A 23,127-nucleotide genomic window follows, 5' to 3' on the forward strand; every position below is an offset into this window, starting at 1 on the left:
TAGGCAAGATCATTCAGGCTGCTTTGTGAGAGTGGGGAGAGCCTTGATGCCAGGTCCCATCCTGGGTGCGAACCAATTCCAGAGTTGGGAGACTTGTAAAATGAGCAGCTTGGCATCCAGTGGTGGCCAGAGAAGTGGAAAGGAAATGAATTCAATATCTGCTTTGTAGGGCAAATCGTTGGATCTGGTGGACATGGGGTGAGGGAGAAAGGCGTAGGTTATGGGGGATGTGGGTTTCTGGCTTTAACAGATAGATGGATGTTGGTGCTTTTTACTGATGTGGGGAATGAACTTTGAGGGGGTAGATTTGGGCATAGTAGTTTGAAATCTCCTAGGCATACAGGTTGGCGATACCAAGCAGACAGTTTGGGCTAGTTATAGCCAGGTGATATTTAAAGCCCATATAATGCTTATGATTTCTCAGGGAAAGTGTGTAAAATGAGAAAAGGTTTGGGCTCATAGTAGAGTCTTAAGAAGTCTTCATGTCTTTTTGAGAATGTTCAGAGATGGCGATGCTAGCAGAAATGGCAGACAGAGGAGAACTTCAGGAACATGGGAAGCCATGGAAGACAGGGAAGTATTTCAAGAAGAAAAAGTAGCCATGGTGCCAGGTGCCAGGTGCCAGTGAGGGCTCTGGGCAGGTGCAGAAGGACGACGCTGTTGATTTTGGCAACAGGAAGGTTACTTGTGCTGACCGCCAGGTGATGTGGCAACGGAGAGGCCGGACTAGAAGAGGGAAGAGAGGCGAGGAAGTGGAGGAGATTCACTTGAAGTCAAGCTGACTGTTCTCATTTCCCTTTTGCAGTACTTTCAACCACCTGCCTTAACAGGTTGTGGTTTTTCAGACCTTTTTGAAGTTCAAGAGGACATTGTATTTATGTGAGCCTGTTTCTTTTAATTTCACTGGTGGAAGAGTTTATTGTCAGTTAACAATATTGCTGATCTGTCAGACTACTTCATCTACAGGAAAATACAGAAGATTTTCACTTTGTACAGCCGTTCTTTGGTCTTTTTTGTTCTTCAGTATCCCCAGAGGATTGGTTCCAGGACCCCCTGGGATATAAGAATTTGAATGCTCAAGTACCTTATATAAAATGGCATAATATTTGCATATAGTCTACCCACAGCCTCCCATACACTTTAAATTACTGACACCTAATAGCAACGTAAATGCTGTGCAGATAGGGATTATACTTTATATTTAGGAAATAATGACAAAATACATGTTCAATACCAGCAGAATTCTTTTTCTTTATGTTTTCAACCTGTGGTTGATTGGAGCCACAATGTGGAATCTGTGCATCCTGAGGGCCAGCTGCACTTAATTATTTTACATATGATCACTTCCCATTCAGTGAGGGCAGTAACTTGATCAGTTATACACCTGATGTTCATTCATTCTTGAGCAAACATATATTAAGTATACCTGCCCAGGCTACATCGTAAGAATTAAAGTGAACTTCTCTGACTGCCTTAATGGGATTCTTAGTCTAGTGGGGAGCGGATAAGTCAATAAGAAGCGGTAAGTAGTGGCAAATGATAGGGTAAATGCTATTATTGTTTACTGCATTTGCAGCCAAGGATTCAAACTCGAGAGTCATAGGACTCTTGTAGTCCAAGTCTGATACTCAATACAATGCTTTCTTGCTTTCCACAATAACAGAATAAACCAGAGAGTGACTTGCAAACTGGAACAGATATGCCACTATAATTTTGAGCTAGTCTTCATATTCAGCCATATTTAGAAACATTTGCAGGTTGTCAAATACAGTGGCACATGCCTGTAATCCCAGCTGCTTGGGAGGCTGAGGCAGGAGGATTGCTAATTTGAGGCCAGGCTTGGCAACTTAATGAGATCCATTGTCTCAAAAATTTAAAAAAAAAAAAAAAAAATTGAAAGGCCTGGGGATGCAGCTCAAGGGTAAAGTACCCCTGGGTTTGATCCTTAGTACTACACCAGAAAAAAAAAAAAGGCCAAGTGGGAGAGCAAAGTATTTGCAGGTTGCACTACTTTGCTGTCTGACATGCTCCTGAGGGCAGGGTGGGCCTTCTCTGCTGGGGAGAGGTTTGGGGTAATGGGTTGAACACTAAACCTGGAATAAAGTGATTTTGGGTTTCCTCTTAGCTGTTGTGTGATTCTTCTTAGGAAGAATTACTTTATTAATTAAGTGTTGTCATGTTTGAGTTTTGGGGTATTGTCTGTAACACACCATCATAAAGCAGAACTTCATGACAACTTTGGGATATTATGAAGAACTCTTATAGTGCTCTGTTTAGACAGCAGGGGAATTGAAACTATATTTGGGAAGCATTTCATATGCTGGAAGACTGCATATCTTTTTTTAAAAAAACAATTGAGAACATTTCTTCTTGGGAATAAGAAAAAATAATTTACTACTGAAGGGTTCTAGTTCTGGTAAAACTCAATATTTCTTTATGTGCTCTTGGCAATTATACATGATTAATTTTTTCAAAAAATATCTAAGAAAATGTTCAATCTTCAAAACTTAAACTTTATGGTATTTTACAAAAACTGAAAAGTTGGAAAATGGTTGGTTGATTTTGAAGGACTAACTTATAGACTCCAGAGTTCCAATTAGTTTTTTCAAAGTGTAAATTTTAAAATGCACATGTTCCTTGAAAAAAGAAAATCATCCAGTTCGCCACCATACTACCTCCCCAGGACATCTTTGTTGACAGTTTGGTGTTTCCTTCCGGCATTTGAATGGATGTTGAGATAAACGTTTCTGTACTGGCCTTATATCCTGCTCATTTAATGTTGCAGCATTAGCATTTCCTGGGGGATTTTCTCAGAGGACCAGTAAGCCCTTCTTTAGAAAATAGATGGGAATTTTGGACTTAAATGGGGAATTCTTATGAACAGAACGTGGTGGTGCTAAGTGGCAGTGTGTGGGGTGCTATCAATCTTTCCACGTTGTGACCTTGTGTCAGTGGTGTGCTTTGTATCAGCCCTAGCCCGTCCCTGCAGGATGAAACTCCTTTCTCACATTTAAAAGTTTGTACTTTTACTTTCAAAAATAATAACAAGATTGAACATCCTATAAGATACATATGTATTTATAAATGCTTATAGACATGTAACTTAACTTTTTTTCTATTTCTCAAGAATGAAGTATTTTAATAAAATAAAGTCCTTTTTGTGACTTCTATAGTAGAAGATTACCAAACGGCGTTGCACATTTTGTTTGGAAGTCGGAAATTGGTGAGACTAGAGAAATACTCTTAGAACACTCAGATCATTAAGATTATTAGCCATAAATTATTTTGGTGATAATTCTAACTGAAAAGCTTGAAGCGAAATTTGTTAGACAAGTGTCGTGGTGCATGTGTGATCTCAATTTAAAAATCCTAATAAAAAATAGTAAAGAGGAATTTGTTAATTGACAGTGGTGGCAAGTAAAAGACAATTTGCAAATAATGATTGAGTTCTTTCTAAAAATCTCTGATTTTTAATATTGTGCATTGGTTTTATAGTTTATGTGCTAGAAAAAGTTGAAATAATTGCCTAAACAAGACAAAGATACTCTTCTTTGGGAAATTCAACTTAGGCTATTATACACTGTCTTAAATTCATCTGGAAAGATATTTTATTTTAAAAAACTTTAATAATTGAGATAGTTAATGTAATTTAATAATTTGGGCTCTTCTGGAAGTTTTAACTAATGTTCATGGCAAATGCTAACAAGAAACTTAAAACTGCATTAACTTGTTGGAGTCTACTTAATTTTTATATATTTACAGTGCAAAGGAAAATAATTTCTTTGGGTGCAAAGTAAAAACCATCTTGCTTTTCATAAACTGCACAAAAAGACTTTAGATGTAGCACTCGATACGGGCATTAAAAGCAGACATGGCAGTATTAAACTTGCTAAAACACGTGCTCTCCCGTCACATCAGATGTGTTGTTTTTTTCCAAAGTACACAGAATAAACAAAGTCATTAAAAAAGAAAAAAAAAAGGCAATCTCAAAGATAAGGAAAAATAAAAAAGGTTCTTTGTGGAAACCAGGCAAGATGAGAATGTTGAAGGGCTTTAAATGAAAGGAGAAGTAACACTGGTCCATGGCCAGCTCTGACAGCCAAGAGGAGAGTCTTGTTTGCCTGCCTTCTTGTAAAGCTAGCTGCTGGCCTACTAAGACCTCCTCAAGCAATCCCTTGTCATATTTAATGTGCAATAAAAACTGAAGTGGAAAAGACATGGAACCTTTATATATATAGAGAGAGAGTTAGTTTATTTCAAATATTTTAAATGTGATGGTTCTAAGATTTTTTTCCACTTTACAATTATTTTCCAACCTATAACAATCAGTCCTTGTTTTGTATTTATGTCTTTAAAGAATTGCAAGTAATGTTAGATTTTAGGTAAATAGTGTGGGCAGAGCAGTATCAATTATATGAAAATGTGAGAGATACAATAAAGATCAGAGAGAATGGGAAATTGAGTTTTCATAATCAGAACTATTCCCTCTCTTTGTTACTATCCTTCTCCTTAGGTTGAAATAGTCTTGATTCATTAACTATCTTTAAGCCCAGACTTTTCCACTTTGTACCTTATTATTTGGCATTTAATTCATGCTAGATGGAAGAGCTTATATTATATAGGGTCTATTTATAGAATATAGGATAATATAGGATAAAGCCTTCTTATTGAGGTAAGACTTCATTGAGATGTTTTCAGAACTGAGACCATAGTGATAAAATGTGAATCATTGACAGAAGCTTGCTTCTAGGTCTCTTTTAAAGGCAAGTTAATAAGTTTCTGATTTTCCCCAAGCATACGCTTAATGAATTCTGCCTAATTAATATTCAGAAAACATTTTGAACTGAATTTGTTTCTGGATTGTAAGACTGATGGAAAGCTACAGGTATATTATAGATCAACAAAAATCTCTGAGAGTTTACAGTTGTAATGATTTAGGGAATAAGTATAGGTAACTAGTTTTCTCTTTTCTCTTTTACTCTTTTCCCACATATTCTGGACTTGCAAACGGAAGGACTTAAATATGCATGGAATGTGTGTAAGCCACTGTCTGAGGACACAAATGCCTGTTTTGTAGTATCCTTGTGTTCCAGGAAAAGTTCTGCTCTTTTACATCACTTGGCTCACTGATGTTCTCTATATGAAGAGAAACCGCATATTAATCTTGAGTTATTCTGTCATTTTCAGAATCACATGTATGTTTAGGTTTCAAAAGAAACATTTTCACTAATTATCTTAATAATATCAATTTTTTATTTATTTTTCAAACTACTGTTTGCTTTGAAACAGAAGGTTATTGTAGGTAGTGCTTGTCTCATAACTGAAAGGGCCACAGGGCATAGAAAATAGGATATTTTTAAATTCAGTATTTGATTATATATAATTTTCTTTCAAAGTGAACTTTTTGTCATTTTACAAGATTAAGCAATGGTGGTTCATTTTAGTAAAAAAACAAACTTTCAAATGGCCTAATTCAGTGCTTAGTCTTCTTAGTGCTTCATCATGGTCTATAAAATAATACAGTAAAATGAAGTTAATTAAGTGTATGTGTGATGCATATTACTTGAAATTCTCATTACCAGAATTTGATATTTGCCAGATTTCCCAGATTTAATAATTAGGACATATGCTACCTATGGCAGAAATGATTTCAAATTCTGCATGACCTCTGACTCTTCACCATCTCTAGAGATCTAGTCCTGGGCAGGTCAAGTCCTATCTGGTCATTACTTGGATTTTTTTTTTTTTTTTTTTTTAATGGATTGAAACCAGGGGGCATAACCATTGAACCACATCCCTATCTTTATTTTTTTGAATTGGCATCTCATTAAATGGCTGAGGTTGGTCTTGAACTTGTGATTCTCTTTAGCCTCTTGAGCTGCTGGGACTGTAGGTGTGTGTCATATTTAGAAATATTCTAAAATCTTCTAACCTGCTTAGAAAAAACAATTTTGAGTATTCATCATTATTTTTAACCCTTCCAAATATTATCTGAATATTATTCTGTTTGAACTACGTGGATACTTTACTGCTTTTATGGTGTGCCTTTTGATTGATGACAACATTTAATGATGACTTGAATGGAATAAGATGTTTGTTCCCATTTTATCTTAACATCTTCTCCAAACCATTGTCCATAGTGCTTTTCACAGTATTCAGACATACCCAGAAAAGGCGATGCTCTTTATTCTTTTGAATAACTTTGTCTTATAAATTCAAGTTCATCTCTTGATTTTCTACCATTAGTATTTACATCTATAAAAACAAATGGAATTTAGTGAAAGACATTTACTTTAAAAATCTTCCTGCCAAGCATGGTGGTGCATGCCTGTAATCCCAGCAGTTAGGGAGGCTGAGACAGGAGAATCACAAGTTGTTAAGCAACTCAGTGAGACCCTGTCTCTAAATAAAATACAAAATAGGGCTGGGGATGTGGCTCAGTGGTCAAGTGCCCCAGGTTCAATCCTCAGTACCAAACAAACAAACTACCTGTTCAATATATTGTACTTGTAATGATTGACATTTGCATAAATAATAAGATGGAAACAGGATGTTATAAAGGGGAAGTTCCAACACAGAAAGTTCAACAGATGTTTATGTAGTATTGCAGTCAGTGTACAAGGTAAAATATTCCTATTCTGGGATACAGAGAGGTAAAGTAAAATGACTTAATCTACATTTTTATATATAGAACTTCATATAAAATTTGCTATGAGAGGTGTAAGCCATCAATTCAAAAGATTTTGGGTGCAGAATGTGAATTTTGAGTTGGGAAGTTGCAGTGGAGGTGGGGGAGAAAACTAGACTAAAAAATCAGTATACCTGAAATTCTTGTTTCAGAAAACTAAAATAGTTTTCTTTCCATTTCTGCCACTAAAATAGCTTTGTTGGCTAAACCACCTAACTTCTCTGAACTTCAGAATTTTTCACCTGTAGAATGGAGGACAAGGTTAGTTGGTCTGCACACACTTTGTTTCTTCCTATAATAAAGTAAGATCCTTACTTGGCACGGGTTACATGCCTATAATCCTAGCAGCTTGAGTGGCTGAGGCAGGAGGATCATGAGTTCAAATCCAGCCTTAGCAATTTAGTGAGACTCTAAAAACTCAGTGAGACCCTGTCTCTAAATAAAATATTTTTTTAAAAGCTGGGGATGTGGCTTAGTGGCCAAGCGCCCCTGGGTTCGATTGCTGGCCCCCTCCAAAAAAAAGAGTAGGATCCTCAGAATAGGAGATGGAAGGAGGTGTGTGGAGAGAACAGTATTCGGTAGAAGGGTTGAGAAGATGCACAGCATTTTCAAGAAGCACAAGGAGACTCCTTTTGATTGGAGCTCATTTTTGTAGAGAAAAGTAGGAGAAGGTTTGATCCCTTGGGACTAACTGGAGAATTCAGACATAAAGTCTGAATTAGAAAACTAATTCTAATTTAGCATCTATCATTGAGATTATTCTTTCTCCCATCTGGAGTATTTCTTTTCTTTTTATTTTTATGTGGTGCTGAGGATCGAACCTAACGCCTCGCACATGCTAGGTGAACGCTCTACCACTGAGCCCCAGCCCCAGCTCCTGGAGTATTTCTTGATGTATGTTTTTACTAAGCAGCACAAGTAAATTGTATCCTTGATTATCCTCCAGTTTTCCCCAGCATCCCTAACATTTCTCAGTTACATGGACTTCTCAGTATTAAAACTTGTCAGTAATCCTGTTTCCTTTTAAAAAAAAATAAGACCTGTATTTCTTTAAGGAAACTATTATCTAGTAGGGAAGGCTAGATTCTGGAGGCCATGCAACATACACTTTCTCTGGAAAATGTATATTGTGGGACAGGGTGTAGATTGGACAAAAAAATAAAAAGTGGGGGGCAGGAGAACAAAGGGGGAATTCAAGAAGACTCTTTTTTTTTTCTTTTTTTCTTTCTTTTTTTTTTTTTGCATAGGGATTGAACCCAAGGGCACTTCACCACTGAGCTACCTACCAACCCCTTTCTATTTTGACACTTTACTAAGTGGCTGAGGTGGCCTTGAACTTGGAAGCCTCCTGCCCTAGCCACCTAACTTACTGGGGTTACAGGTGAGAGTGCTGCCACAGCTAGCTGAGAACCCTCCATATTATTCCCTGAATTCCATTTTTCCTTGGTGACTAGAAAGTATATTAAAGAAGCAAATTAATTTTGTAAGTTTGATTGAGGTTTCAAGTTCCTTAGGGTTGTATTGCTAAAATATAAATTAGCAGTTCTAGTAATTTTTCTCATGTTCGTTTAGTGGCTTAACAGGGTTGTATCTGGAAGATTAGGTTCATTCATTTTTAACCACAAAACCTCAGAGTAAGATTAAGTTTGCAGGCTACCTGTGGGCTGTGGTGGACATTTGAAAATGGGTTTCAGGGGAGAGGTAGTAGCTATAACTGTAGTAAAGTGGAAAATAAAGTTTGAATGAAATGCCTAATTAATTTCTTTCAATATCTTTTTAAAATTATTTTTATGTGGTGCTGAGGCTCGACCCCAGTGCCTCACATGTGCTAGGCAAGTGCTCTACCACTGAGCTACAACTCCAGCCCCAATCAATTCTTTAAAAGGAAAAACTATAAGTAGATTTAATTTTTTTGTTTATTAGCAATCCAGATATCCCAAATGAAGGCTCAATATTGTGTGTGTGTGTGTTTATGTTTGTGTGTGTGTGTGTGTGTGTGAGACTTAGTTGAATTATAAATATAGAATGTTACTTGAAACTTTTGCAGTAAGATAAAAGTAAATTTCTAATCTAGTGTTTTGGCATTTTTACAAGGCTTTTAAAAAGTTAATTTGCCAGGGATAGAGTGCTTGTGTAGTGTGCACAAGGTCTAGCTTATCCCTGGTAGTAGAAAACAAACAAAAATATTTTTAAAAAGTTAATTTAGCATAATCAATTCCAAAAGATAAGATTAATATAAAATCCAATTTTGAATAAAATGTATGCCCATACTTGAAGTGATGCTGGGGATAATATCAGAATAATTTCCTTTGGAGCTTGCTTGTTAAGATTTGACTTAGCAGGTTTGTAGTAATCCTGCAAACCTGCATTTTAATAGATCCAGTAGGTAGTCTGTGGACAACCAAGAACAAGAACCACTATAGTCTCAACTACTTAGGAGATTGAGACAGGAGGATTGCTGCCTCAGGAGTTCCAGGCCAGTGTGGGCAACGTAATTGAAACTTTGTCTCAGAAACAACCCAAAACCAGTGGTCTAGAACAGCAGTCAGAACGCTGTTCCCTACCCAGGTGCAGTGGTGCACACCTGTAATCCCAGCAGCTCTGGAGACTGAGGCAGGAGGATCCTGAGTTCAAAGCCAGCCTCAGCAACTTATTGAGGCACTTAGGAACTCAACCAGACCCTTTCTCCAGATAAAGTATTTAAAAGGCAGGGGTGAGGGTGGGGTGTGGGGCAGGTGGAAATGTTTCTCAGTGGTTAAACACCCCTGGATTCAGTCCCCAGTACAAAAAATTTAAAAAGCTGTTCCCTAAAGATTTAGATAGTCTAAAATTTTAGGCTCTGCATACCAAGATACATAGTGAAGGGTATTAGTGTAAGTAAGTATTCATATAAAAAAAGAGAACACAAATTTCCACAGGTTTTTTTTTTTTATTAATGAAGTTCAAAATATAGTAATAAAATTGTGTACAGTTTATGTAAGATAGGTCTTACTAATGTGAAGAAGAGTGGGATTCTTTTGGTGGGAATAACATTTTGCCTTGTAATTTTGAGTTGAATTCCTTCAGAAATAGAATTAACTCTTCCCTAAAGCTGATTTCCCAAACCAGCATTCAACAAAAGCAGTTAACAAGGTTAAGGGTAGTTTTTGTTTTAAGAAAAATCATCCCTGTGCTCAAAAAATTCAGCAAAATTTTACTACTGCTAAACCATTGAACTATGACAGGGTAAGTCAGAATAGTCACCTTTTGCTTCTGCCAAAAATTCAGAACTGGTGATTGGTCACGTTCACAAAAACAAATTAAATTCATCCTTGACACTGCTCATTCAGTAGCACATGATAGACTCCTGTATTTGTCACGTAGTACCTGCTCAGTAAAGCAGTGGGTAACCCTTTTCACAAGCTCTGCTTCCAGAGAAATCCTTTTCTGCCCTCTGTATTTCACCACTATTACTTGTAACAGCCTGCTGTATTTCAGTTTAGGTTGCCCTGATTTACTTTTTTTTTTTTTTTTTCCAACTTCTTTGAAAATACTGTCACATGTAGTTTTCACACACACACCATTACTACTGGCTGATTCTTCAGGTTAGTGTTGGTACTAAACCCAGGAACAATTTAGAAAGCCATTGAAATCATTTGTCTTGCTTTTTAATTGACAGTTGATGGTTTCTATTCTCCTCAACTGTCTGAGCAACTGTTCTCACTGAAAAGTTAATAGTCTTTTTTTTTTTTTCCCCTTCCTGATACTAGGGGTTGAACCCAGGGGCATTTTACCACTGAGCCACATCCCCAGTCCTTTTAAAATTTATTTATTTATTTATTTATTTATTTTTGAGACTGTGTCTTGCTAAGTTGCTTAGGGCCTCACTAAGTGTTGCTGAGGCTGACCTCAAACTTGCAATCCTCCTGCCTCAGCCTCCTGCGCCCCTGGGATTACAGGTGTGCACCACCACGCCTGACCTAATAGTTTTTTTTTTTTTAACTATTGCTTTCCTATGAGTTGGAAATATGGTGAAGATTATTTGATCTGTAAATATTGATGTACATTGGTGGGTGTTTTGGGTCCTGGGGATTAAACTCAGAGGAACTTTACCACTGAGCTACATCCCCAGTCCTTTTTATATTTTAATTTCAAGAAAAAGTCTAAGTTGCTGAGGGTCTTCTGAGTTGCCCAGGCTGGCCCAAATTTGAGATCCTCCTGCCTTAGCCTCCCAGGTTACTGGGATTACAGGTAGATGCCCTGTGCCCAGGTACGCTGTATTCTTTTAGTGTAGCTTTAGTGTCATTGCATAATAAACACAGGTTTACCATTTAACTAGACATCAAAATTATCTGCATTCCAGTGCCCCTTAAAAGTGTGGCTTTCAGCTAGGCCCAGGGGTGCACAACTATAATCCCAACAACTCAAGAGGCTTGAGTCAAGAGGATCACAAGTTCAAGGCTAGCCTTTGCCATTTATCTGATGCAACTCATTGATAGTGTCCCAGGGTTCAACCCCCAAGACCAAAAATAGAAGTGTGGCATTCAGAGTCCTCATTTCTTGTATTTTTGGGGTGGATGCGAACTTAATACTAATGTTTTTAGTAATGTCATGCTCTAGCATACTGGTGACATTTGAAACATTTTCAGGTCATAACTTTATCACTGCAATCCATAGTGCCCTGAGCAGTAGTACCGAGTTGTGAGAGTGTCTCTCGTGGCCTCTGCCTCCACTACCACCTTCTAAGGAAGGGAGTATGAAAGCAGCCTTGGATGTTACACAAGCAGACAAGTGTGGCTGTGTTCCAATACATTGGCTTATGGACTTCATAAAGTTTGAACTTTATGTCATTTTCATATCATGAAATAGTAGTCCATGAATTTTTTCCCCCAACCATTTAGAAATGGGCCATACAAAAACAGGCAGTGGCTGGATTTGGCCTATTTGGCCTGCAGGCTAGATTGTAGATGAACATGATCTAGAATCTAGATAAACTAAAATATAACAATAAAAGTTAAGTGACTTTGAACCAACAATAGTAATTTACTACCATTGTTGCTACTTGTTCAGTAGTACTGTGATGAGGGTCATTTTTAAATGTTTTGATACATGTTGCCAAATTGTTTTCTAGAGTTTGTATGCCTTGCTTTTTAAAAATCAAAAAATATTTGAGTCTCATCTTTATGACTTTAGAAATTATATCCTTCAGGCATGGAGCAGATTTTAAAGTTAAAATCTCTTCTTTTTACCTCTTTTCCTTTTAGAGTTGCCCCTTTCCTATTGATATAAAGCTACCAGTATTTTTGAGTGTCCTCAAAAAAAGCAGATAATTTCTTCTTGTGTATTCTTTGGCTGTTCAGCTTAAATTCCATATCCTTTTAAAGTAGTACATTCTGTTAGATATTTCAGCTGTGCAAAAGAGCATTGAATAAATCTGCCGTTTGTCCAATAAATAGCAGGGCAAGTAAACTGATAAGTCTCTTTATAACTGAGTTTATTTAATATAAATTATTTTTTAACTTGTATTCTCAGTTTTTATGTTAACTTCAGATTTAGGCTTCTGACACGTTTTGTCTTTACAAGCAAAGAAATGGTGTTTGTAACAAATGATTCTTGTGAATAGGGGATAACATTGGGACCATTCCCAGCTTAGACACAATTTTATAAAACTGATAGGAAATACAGTTCATAGACCCTTATAGAATTTTAAAACTCGGATGATAACTGAAGCTTATCAGTGTTCATGGATTTTGACAACAATAAGCCTGTCTTATGACTAGAACCTGGTCCTCCCGCCACTGTGCCATTGGTTAGATGGAGTCTAATGTCCATAGACTAAAGAAATGCTGGAAGGAGTCCAGAGTGCTGTGCTGTTTTGTGCTCTTCAGGCCTGTTACGGTAACCTGGACAGGAAAAAAGAACTGAGAACTGACATAAAATATCTTCAATTTTAAAAGTCTTACCTATGAAATGAATTTTCTTTAGAATTTTATTGAAAATTCCATTCAGTAACATAAAATGGCCCAGGGAAAATTTGAACAATCTCATGTTATAACCAACAAAAAGGAAGTCTTTAGGCCACAGTATTTCTAATAGATGAAATCCTTTATTATTTTTTTTTAGCAAAGAGATTGAGCTACATAATTTGAATAATGAACCTGTGAAGTGAATTTCAGATAAATAGATGCATGGCACATAACGAAGGGAGAGTTTAACTTATAAATCATTAGTACAAATTGAACTTGTTGCTTTGGATGGAACACAGATGATTCTCCTGCCATTGAACCACTTAATTCTCTTCATCATCCTATTGAGGAAATGGAGGCCTGGTGAAGGTGAGACTTGACCAGATCTCCTCAGTTTTAGAGAAGGGACTGAAATTCCCATCCTTCACTTGATATCGACATTAGGAAACCAGTTCTTTTCATCACTTCTTCTGAAATTGATAGGAAAAAATAATTGTGGATAATGCTCCTTGGAATTCGTTTTTCTTTCACCAACACTCCTGGAGGGAGGAGAGGCTCTAGATGCTAGGCACTGATTGGGTCTGAGATTTGCATGAGGACACTGAAGCACAAACCAAAAGAAAAGATGGAAGACCTTGGGTCTCCTGAGCACAGACACAGCATCGTTCGTTTCCAGGTCCTCTGTGGTCAAATTGGAGGTAACATACATTTTGTGTTTTTTGATTTGCAGGGATTTTTTTTGAGATAGCAAGAAGATGAGTTTATGTCTGTTGTCTTTTTCTTTTTTTCAGTAAAACTCTCTCTCTCTCTTTTTTTTTTTTTGGAGTTGTAGATAGACAGCATGCCTTTATTTTATTTATTTATTTTTATGGTGCTGAGGATCGAACCCAGTGCCTCACGCATGCTAGGCCAGAGCTCTGCTGCTGAGCTAAAACCCCAGCCCTCAGTAAAACTCTTAAAAGCTGATGATAAAAATTTTTAAAAAAGAATTTCCCGTATTACCTAATTCAAAAAAGCACTTAACCTTTATAAGAGCATGCATATGCACACATGTGTGCAATTGGATGTTTAAATCATTGTTTTAGACTATTCTAATTTGGAAGAACATGAGCATTTGATTTTATCTAAATTGTAGAAAATCCATATTTAATCTTGTTTTTCTAAAGTGTAGTGGGGTTTTAGTTTACAACCATGCACATTAAAACGTTAGCCCTTTCTTATGTCTTCCACCCACGGTTCCCACTAATAGAAGGATCTATAGCAGCACCTATGATATGAAATGGTGAATTCGTATGTCTTTTTTGATTGGGGTAATACTTTAACTAAAATATGTTTTTCATAGGAATAATATTTAAAAGTGGACTAGGGTGTAGCTCAGTGGTAGAGTGCTTACCTCTCATGCTTGAAGCTCTGGGTTCAGTTGCAGCACACACACACACACACACAAATTTAAGTGGGTTTACTCCTTGAATAAATACTGGCAAAGTGATGAGAGAGAAGGCAAACTGAAGTCACTTGGCATATTTAGGACTTAAAATATTAGAAACAATTCATATATTTAAATGTGAAAGAAATAAATATTTTAATTTCAATTTTAAGGCTTTGAGTGCACAAAGGACTTGGTAAATTTTACTGATACAACTTGGTAGAGGTTGAGATTTAATCATAGGAACACATACATTTTCTGTAATTATTACCATTTGATTTTGGTGATATTATAAATTCTAATAAACAAGTCATGTAGTATTTGGACCCAAAAGACAAGATCCCCTCTTAGGGATGGCAATTAAATCAGGAATCTTCAGTGACAAGAACTTACTTTTAAAATGTATTTTAATAATATTTGTAATACTAAGAAAACAAATGGGGTGATTTTCTTCACCCATAATGCCACAAAATTACTTTTGCCTGTATTTGAAATAGCTAAATAAAATGATACATAATTCAGTCTATAGTCTTACGAATCCTTGAGTCCAGATGTGTTATGGAAAAGATAATCCAGTATATGGCCTGCTGTCTGTTGTAATAGCCACAGTTTTTGTGTAGCAGAGTATTTGAATAGATAGGATAAACAAAGCCTGTAAGGGACCTAATGTTAATTCATTGCAGATTTTGTTGCCAGATGAGTGTTGGGCCAAGCTTGCAGAAGCAAAAGCAAAAAAGTTTGTGAATCAGGGTATAGACGTATACTTAGTAATATACTACTTTAATTTAGTATTCAGTATAAATCACGTGGCAGTTACATCAGATATAATTGTTTTGACTGTAATATTCTGTTGCATTAGTATACAAAGATTTATTAAGTTGCCCCCCTAATATTCCAGACTTAATATTATAAATAGCACTGAATAAATATCATTTTATATGTATCATTTTGTTTATGCTGAGTAAGTCCCTTAGAATGGACCCACAGTCGTTAAAAGTTTTATGGAGCCTGCTACTCTTAAATTGTAAAAGATCTGTGGATTTGCAGGGTCACTAGCATTGGGGTACACATTTATCTACATCCTCACAAACAGTGCATTGAATGGAAGCATTTCCTTTAAAAAGGGTGGAAGTGTACTGCTTCAGATAATATAACAAGTTCATAAGATTACTTTAATTTTCATTTATCTGATCATTAGTTAAGACAAACAGTGCTAATTGAAATACATTTTTGTGTAGTTGAAATTTTATTGTTTTTTGGACATGGGGTTCATTTTCTCTTTTAAACAGAGTTCCTTTGCTCTGGGGTTTCTAAAATGCTAAACATTAGTCACCATAATGTGGAACTTCTCTGAGTTTGCACCTTAGTTAATTATAGAACCATCTACAAAACAGTTTTATATGATCTTGGCTTAATTTGTCTTCATCCAGACACACTGTTGAAGAATAAACTGAGTTTATTCTGTCAGGATAGGAGGGACAGGAGAGCCCTTGTGGCAGCAGTTGGTAGGCATCTTACAACTGTTTAACCACTGCTGTAGGCATTCTTCTGTGATCACTATAGATGTAAACCAGAAAGCACGTGGAGCTGTTTGCTCAAAGCTGTCTCTCACAATGTTATTTTGAAAATATTAAAAACTATTTATTAAAGAAATGATTCTCATAGGTTGATAGTTTTATTTAGTTTTTTAGCATATAAGTACTTAAATTATTATTACCACTAAAATTTATGTATAACAGGTGTCATGGTATATACCTATAATGCCAGCAACTCAGGATGCTGAGGCAGGAGGATCACAAGCTCAAAGCCAGCCTCAGCAGCTTCGCTGAGGTCTCAAAAATTAAAAAGGGCTGGGGGGGCTGGGGTTGTGGCTCAGTGGTAGAGCACTTGCCTCGCACATGTGAGGCATTGGGTTCGATCCTCAGCACCACATAAAAATAAACAAAATAAAGATATTTTATCCATATATAACTAAAAAAATATTTAAAAAGAAAAAGTGGGGGGGGGCTGCTGGGGATATAGAATTCACCTCAGTTTAATCCCTAGTATTACCAAAGAATTATGATAATAACTGCTTACGTGGAAAATCAGAATGCAAGCTTGTCTCTGTTATTTCAACTGTGATCTTAAATATATAAAAAAAAGATCAAAAGGAAATATCCTTGTATGTTTAACTGGTTATCAATGAGCGATGAAATTAACACTGCTTATTTCCTTCGTAAGTACTCAAAGCACTTCACCTCCTTTGGGTTGTGCAAATAAGCCTCTAAGTAAATGTATAGATATAAACCAGAAAGCACGTGGAGCTGTATCTTTAAATGAAAATACTACTTTTTCATTAAAATGAGTGACATAATACAAAATGTTCACATGGGTTTGACCAAATAATCCGTTAATGCAGAGTGAATCAGTGGAAATTTTTATTTTCCTTTCTCTGAAAAATCTTTAGATGCTATAAATAGTGTACCAATCTCCCAGGTCCAGAAAAAAATAATTACTAATTACCATTACTTATAATCCCGAGGATATCACCGGCACTCCCTACCTGCTGCACATGGCTCCTACTCCATGATATCCTTTAAAGCAGTGGTTTTTGAAGTGGGGTCCACAGTCTACTAGGGATCACCAAAACCCTTTCCAGGAGTCTTTGAGTTAGACATTCTTCAGAGTGACACTAGATGTATTTTCATTTTTCACTATGTTGACACATAACCCTGGTGGTACAGAACAGCAGCAGGTAAAGTGCCCTAGTGGGCCAAACTGCCAGCTCTGTGGCACTTAGACCAGGGTATTAGTCTCTAGCTGAACTGGTTGTGTTCTTTACTATCATGTTATTGTGCACGCCTATAGTCCCAGTGGCTCAGGAGGCTGAGGCAGGAGGATCACGGATTCAAAGCCAGCCTCAGCAACAGCGAGGTGCTAAGCAACTCGATGAGACCCTGTCTCTAAATAAAATACAAAATAAGGCTGGGGATGTGGTTTAGTGGTTGAGTGCCCCTCAGTTCAATCCCAGTAACCAAAAATAAAAATTAAAAAAGAAACAGAAACAAACAAAAAATTCCAGTTTTACTTAAGACTACCCTTGAAGGAACTGTAAAATTGTTGGTTGTGTTAAAGCTTCACCCTTTACTACATCTCTCTAACATTCTCTTTTGAAATGGGAGGCACACTATCGTCCAAAACAGGACGATAGTCTCCAGGCAAAAGCACAAGAGCAGGTGGGTGGGTTGGGAGCTGCGCCAGCTGTGTTTTCCATGTAGTGCCATTTTCACCTGGAAGAACAACTGGCATTCATGTTTTAGAGAATAAATGAGGTTATTAGCTATTCATTTCATGGAAAATAACTGTGATTTTCTGTTACCAGTGAGAAAACTTGAACTTTTGAGTGAAAATGAGAATTTAGGAAAACTTGTCCTGTCTGCCACTGTGAACTTGGCAGCTTCCAAAGACTTGTGATAAGATTGAGGTGATATTAACAAATATAATTATTTAAACTATTTTATAATGAAACATTTGGAAGATCTGCATAACTTAGTGACACCGTGCTCCAATGGCCAGTGTCTGATGTTACAGAATTGTAGATGAGTAAAAGATCCATTCAAAGTAGAGGATAGACCAGTGAACTTTATAACCTAGGGAATTCAAAATGTTCATTGGTTAAGTTTCCAGTTTCCCAGGGAAATGACCTTTATGAAACTCCCACTCACCAAGTTTTGGTATGGTAATAAAGAAGAATATTTATAATTATCTGTAAAGGTTATTCGAATACTCATCCTTTTCTAATATCACTGTTGTGTGTGGCCAGCATTTCTGCATTTATTTCAAACAGAATAACCTGTCATAACAGTTCAAATGCAGAAACAGATGAGAGCCTCCCTGTCAAATATTTTAACGTATGTGTAATGGACTTACTGATGTTTTAAAATGAAATAACAAAAGTACTTGGTAAGATTTCTGTTTATTCTGTAATATGGTGAGTAGCAATAGCTGTAACCTATATAAACAAAAGCTTTGGGGATCCTCAGGAATCTTAAAACACATAAAGGGCTCTTGAAACCAAAAACTTTGAGAATTGCTGCCTTAAAGTCTTGTGACTCATTGTGTTCCTGAGTGTCCCTTGAACTGTAGACACTGGAACCTAACTCCAGACCTGCTGATTGAGACCCTGCAGCCTGAGGATCTGGAGCAGCTTCAGGCAGGACCGGGCAGCAGCACACAGCAGGGCAAGTTGAAACAGAGGGCGAGGGCCTGGACACTCAGACCCAGAGCAACCTTCTTTCCCAAAGCGAATTCCCTTCTTCTTGAGTCTTAGCTGTTTGAAATTCCTTGGAGATCTAATAAAAATCTAGACTCAGAAAGGGTAAGGAAAAGAAGACCCATCAGAGTTGTGAAGCCCCCAAAATTCCCAGAATCTTGGGGAGCTCTGTGTGTCTGTCCAGGCACACGCCTATTCCAGGAAGATGTTATTTGAGTTCTTGCCTCTCCTCTGGTTTGTTCTCATCCCTGAAGATAAGCACCACTGCTGTGAACTCGAGAAAAATGTAGACAAAAAAGAATCTCATTTTAGTTTTAGTGATAGATTTGTGTTTATCTCAAGAGTAATTTTTAGGGCTGAGGTTGTGGCTCAGGGATAGAGCACATCCCTAGGACAGGTGAGGCCCTGGGTTCAATCCTCAGCGCCATGTAAAAACAAATAAACAACAAATAAATAAAGGTTAAATTCTTTAAAAAAAAAAAAAGAGAGAGAGAGAGCAATTTTTACATCTTCCCTTTGGGAGACATAGTTCTATCAGAAAATCTTACCTGTAATCCCATCCAAGTAGGTGATCATTAGAGCAGTTATAAAATTAACCAGCCTTTGCAGATTTAGCACTTTGACAGAGCAGACTTACACATTTTTAGAAGGGTTTGCAGTTCATTCTGAATTAGTGACTAAACAAAGTATGTTTGGATTAAGTGTACAACCAGACAGTGGAATATAAACTGTTGTAACAAGATCTTCCATTTCTGAACCTTCGTAACTATTTATTTTCTTCTTGTTTTTAGGGTGAATCTGTAAAATATTTCCTGGATAACTTGGATAAACTTGGAGAACCAGTAAGTTTTAAAACTGGATGTTCATGTTTGTTGATGTCTAAAAGCAATAGTCAGGATTCTGATGTTTTTACTTTGGTGTAGCTTATTAGGAAATTTAGAAAAAATACACATTGAGCTGTTTGCCTCTTCCTTTTTTCCTAGTGGCAGTAGTCTGACTCATCCTGTCTTATTTAGAGTGATTGGTAGCTAAAAATATTGAATGACTTATATTTTTTCAAAATGAAAAAATTATTTTCCAGTTGCGACACTTTTTTCTCCCTTTACCATCTAGCCCTCTGCCAGTTTCCTTGAGTAATTGCCCTGCCCTCTGTTTCATGGAAGTAAAACTGTTAAAGAGATTTATGGTTCACGATGAGATTGCACATTATCTACTATCTTTCAGTGTGATTGGGGGTTTTGTGAGCAGAGAAGGAAGAACACAGTGGGCTGATTTGTTTCCAGACCATTAGTAAAGTCTGTTTGCCAGTTCAGGACTCCTTTGTGTTGAGTTGCAGCATGCAGGCTTGATCCTGGAGGCCTGCTCAAGAGACTGCACGAGGTAGGAGAGGGGTCCCCCTTGGAAAGAGTCTGTACCTTCCTGCATGTCTTTCCTCCAGCCCCCCAGCTGCACCAGAGCTGCCTCTGGCTTCCTGGGGCCACGGCAGGCAGAGCGCCACTTGGCTGTCCTCCGTGTTGGACTAGTGCAGAGGAGTTCATTAGAATCAAGGTTTCTGCTGCTTAGAAAATGTTTGAATGCCATCGCCCTAGAGACTCTGTTACTCATTAAGTTTAGTGTAGCTTCATTTGCCTGCCTCCTTTTAAAGCAATTTTTTTTTTATATAAATGTTAATATGGTCTTGTGGGTTCTTTGAAGAAAAGCACAAAATGAACCTGTTCCTAGGAAGAAAGTCGTGTGCTGCTGGGAGATGTAGGCATGTGAAGCAGTACCTTCTTTTCCCCAGCAGGAAAACGTTTTCCCTTTATTTATTTATTTATTTTTAATTGCATTTGTCTGCTTTTAAGATAGTATGTTTTAGCCCAGCCAGTTTCTTAGACACGGGAGCCCCCTGAAATTGACATCTCCAAAAAATGTATGTTTTTACTCATTCAGTACAGTACACATCAGTAAAACTTTGTATTAAGGTTTGTCTTTTTCTTTCCATCTGGTCAGATTATAAACTTTTTTTTTTTTTTTTTTTTTAATTAAGTACAGGTCAGCCAGAGGGAAGGCTTGGTAGATAACCTACTTATTAAGAGTTATTTCTTGTTGTCAAAACAGAGCTGACTTGACCTGCTCTTGTCAATGTACTTTTCCAGTAGACCTTCCTTCCATGAACACACCATTCAAGTAGGTCCCCTCCTTCTGACTCTCAGTGTCAGCCCTCGATTTTTTCCTCTTTTGCATGTATTATAGCAGACAATTACTTTATATTTACCCTTTACCTATCTCTTTCCATAAGGGCCAGGATCTCATCTCCTGATCACGAAGAGTTGAGACCCTGGTACCTAGAGAAAGTGCCTGGCTTGAAGTCGGCACTCAACAAACCGCCTTTTGTGCTTTTCTCTGCAGTGCCGGGAGGGGGGGGGGTGCAGGCCTTGATACGTTAGGTAAGCGCTCTACCACCGAGCCACACGCTTAGACCAGAAAACAGTTTTTGAATGAATTCTCCAGGCCAACTCTAACCAATTTGTAGTGGCTACTTAGAATCTTATGTTGACAATAACTCTGAAGCCACATCTGGAATAAAAAGAAGAGTTGAGATCAACATGTAGTTGTAAAGAAGGGGAGAATAATCCTGGGTGTATTTTTGTCATCCATTTTGTACATATCAGACAAGTCACAGGATTGCACTGGCTACATCTCTTAGGTCCCAGGGCCATTGAAACCCTGCACTTAGCCCTGTGACATTGTTGGAGATGGAACAACACAGGGGGCAAGGATTTAAGTCCCAGCTCCGTTGCAGACTGGCTCTGTGTGACATCAGCATCTCTAAACTGCAGTTTCTTAGTCCATAATATGGACATAGTAAGGGAACCCAGCTTGTAGGGATACAGAATATTACATAAAATAAACCCAGAGGGTGTAGAAATGTAGCAAATGCCCAGTGTTGGCTTTTTTTTTTTTTTTTTAAATCTCTACATTTAAAGAGCTCAGTCTAATCATAGATGGAACTAACATACTTAAACAAGTAAAGACCATTAAATGATACAGAGCACAAAGATATTAGCTTATGGATTGAAAAGTTTCTTTCTGGAAAAGTTGGAGCTAGTGCATAAAGAGTTAGTGAACCTAACTGCCTGAGGGGCAGGATGGATTTGGACAGATAAGGAGATGCGGCCCCCTGAGGCAGGGGACAACTGGGTGTGTTTGTGTTAGACCCTGCTGTCTGGTGAAGGATGCGTGCAGTTCTAACATGGGAAAGCGCTTCTAGAAGGCAGTGGCTTCAGTGTTTGTCCACTGTGCTGCGCTTGCATTGTTGTTGTTGAAATCGATGGAGGTGTGATGGTACTGAGGTGAGGCTTTGTGCAGGTCTTGGTGTTAGGCACCTGTGTGGAGCATGAACATGCATAACAGAGTCTGCTGACCGCAGAAAAAAAGGTGTATGGAGAGCCACAAAAGCCAGTCAGAGCAGATTCTGGATCTGACGCAGCGGGGAGCCATCGTAAGGTCTGCGGTTATGATGCAGGAGGTTGGCTTGGGAGAGCCAAGAGGTGAGCCATCAAGGCAGAGAAGCTAGGGATGAGAGGACAAGCCATACCTGAGGTGATAAAAAATGGGGTGTGGAAATAAAGAGGAAAGAGAGCACGTAACAGATGCCAAGAAGGAACTGGGGATTTGATACAACTGGAGATGTCAGGGAGGAGTCCAGGATGACGGAGGACAGAAATATGCGGGGACTGTTGGTGGGGCAGGAATTGGGAAGCAAAGCACACTCTTGGCTGAGAGGGGCTGGCCAGGGAGGAGAAGAGCTTCTTAGTGAGCACGTGAAGGTCACTGAGCCTGATGACTGGCGAGCATCAGAAGATGAGAGGCTCAGCGCAGGAGCCCCCGAGGTTCCAGCCTTCCTTGACTCCCCGCCTTTTCTGCAGTGGCAGTGACGGCAGTGTAGTGGACACACAGTGACAGCTGACCACTTGCCACACATGGCCCTTTTTTTTTTTAATTTTTTTAAATATTTATTTTTTAGTTGTAGTTGGACAAAATATCTTTATTTCACTTATTTATTTTTATGTGGTGCTGAGGATCGAACCCAGGTCTCGCATATGCAAGGCGATCGCTCTACCGCTGAGCCACGACCCCAGCCCCACACATGGCTCTTAAGCACTCACCCTTTTAATTTGCTTAGTCCTCAAGGCAACCCTCTGCATGTCATCTCCACTTTACAGGTGAAGAAACTGAGACACAGAGAACTTCAGTGGCTTGCCCAAGGTCACATAGGTATAGTGGCCAGCTGGCTGTAGGAATCACATTCCTAATCAACGTACTCTATTCTGCCATTTAGCACTTGATTACATTCTGTGCTTCATGCAGATTAGACTTGAGACTCCTGACTAGATTGCTAGTTCATTATAAAGACGATAATAGAGAACTTTGGGATTTTATGGAATTAGAAAGTTTTCAAAATGCTCAGGGCTGGCACATTCCTGAAGTAGGCAGCACAGCCAGAAAATGGAAATGGGACCATCTTCTGGAAGCAATTGGACTTTTGGTATCCAGGATCATTACAGTGTTTGTACGCCTCATAATCTTATCCCTGGTTGTTTTCCTCTTAAGAAATAGTCCAAACGATGTGTGAGAACTTTAATTGCAGTATATCTGTTAATTACAGCAAAAAGCATTGGCAACACCCCACTAGTAGAGGAATGTTAATGTAAATCATAGCACATTAATGCTTTTATGTGACTCACAGTTTTTTAAAAAATGAGATGACACCAACATGGAATTCAGTTCATGGTAAATGTTAAGCAGAATATGAAGGCAGGCTAAAAAT

General features: G+C 37.9%; 1 protein-coding gene across 1 annotated transcript in view; it reads left to right on the plus strand.

The window, feature by feature from the left end:
- Gna13 (G protein subunit alpha 13) overlaps window positions 1-23,127 on the plus strand; it is a 45,413-nt gene that overhangs the window by 15,366 nt on the left and 6,920 nt on the right. Inside the window, exon 3 of the mRNA XM_015504846.2 lies at window positions 19,106-19,156. Coding sequence (XP_015360332.1) covers window positions 19,106-19,156 — 51 coding nt within the window. The remainder of the gene's footprint in view (window positions 1-19,105; window positions 19,157-23,127) is intronic.

The sequence above is a fragment of the Marmota marmota genome, unplaced genomic scaffold (assembly GCF_001458135.2).
Source record: "Marmota marmota marmota unplaced genomic scaffold, marMar, whole genome shotgun sequence".
NCBI lineage: Eukaryota > Metazoa > Chordata > Mammalia > Rodentia > Sciuridae > Marmota > Marmota marmota.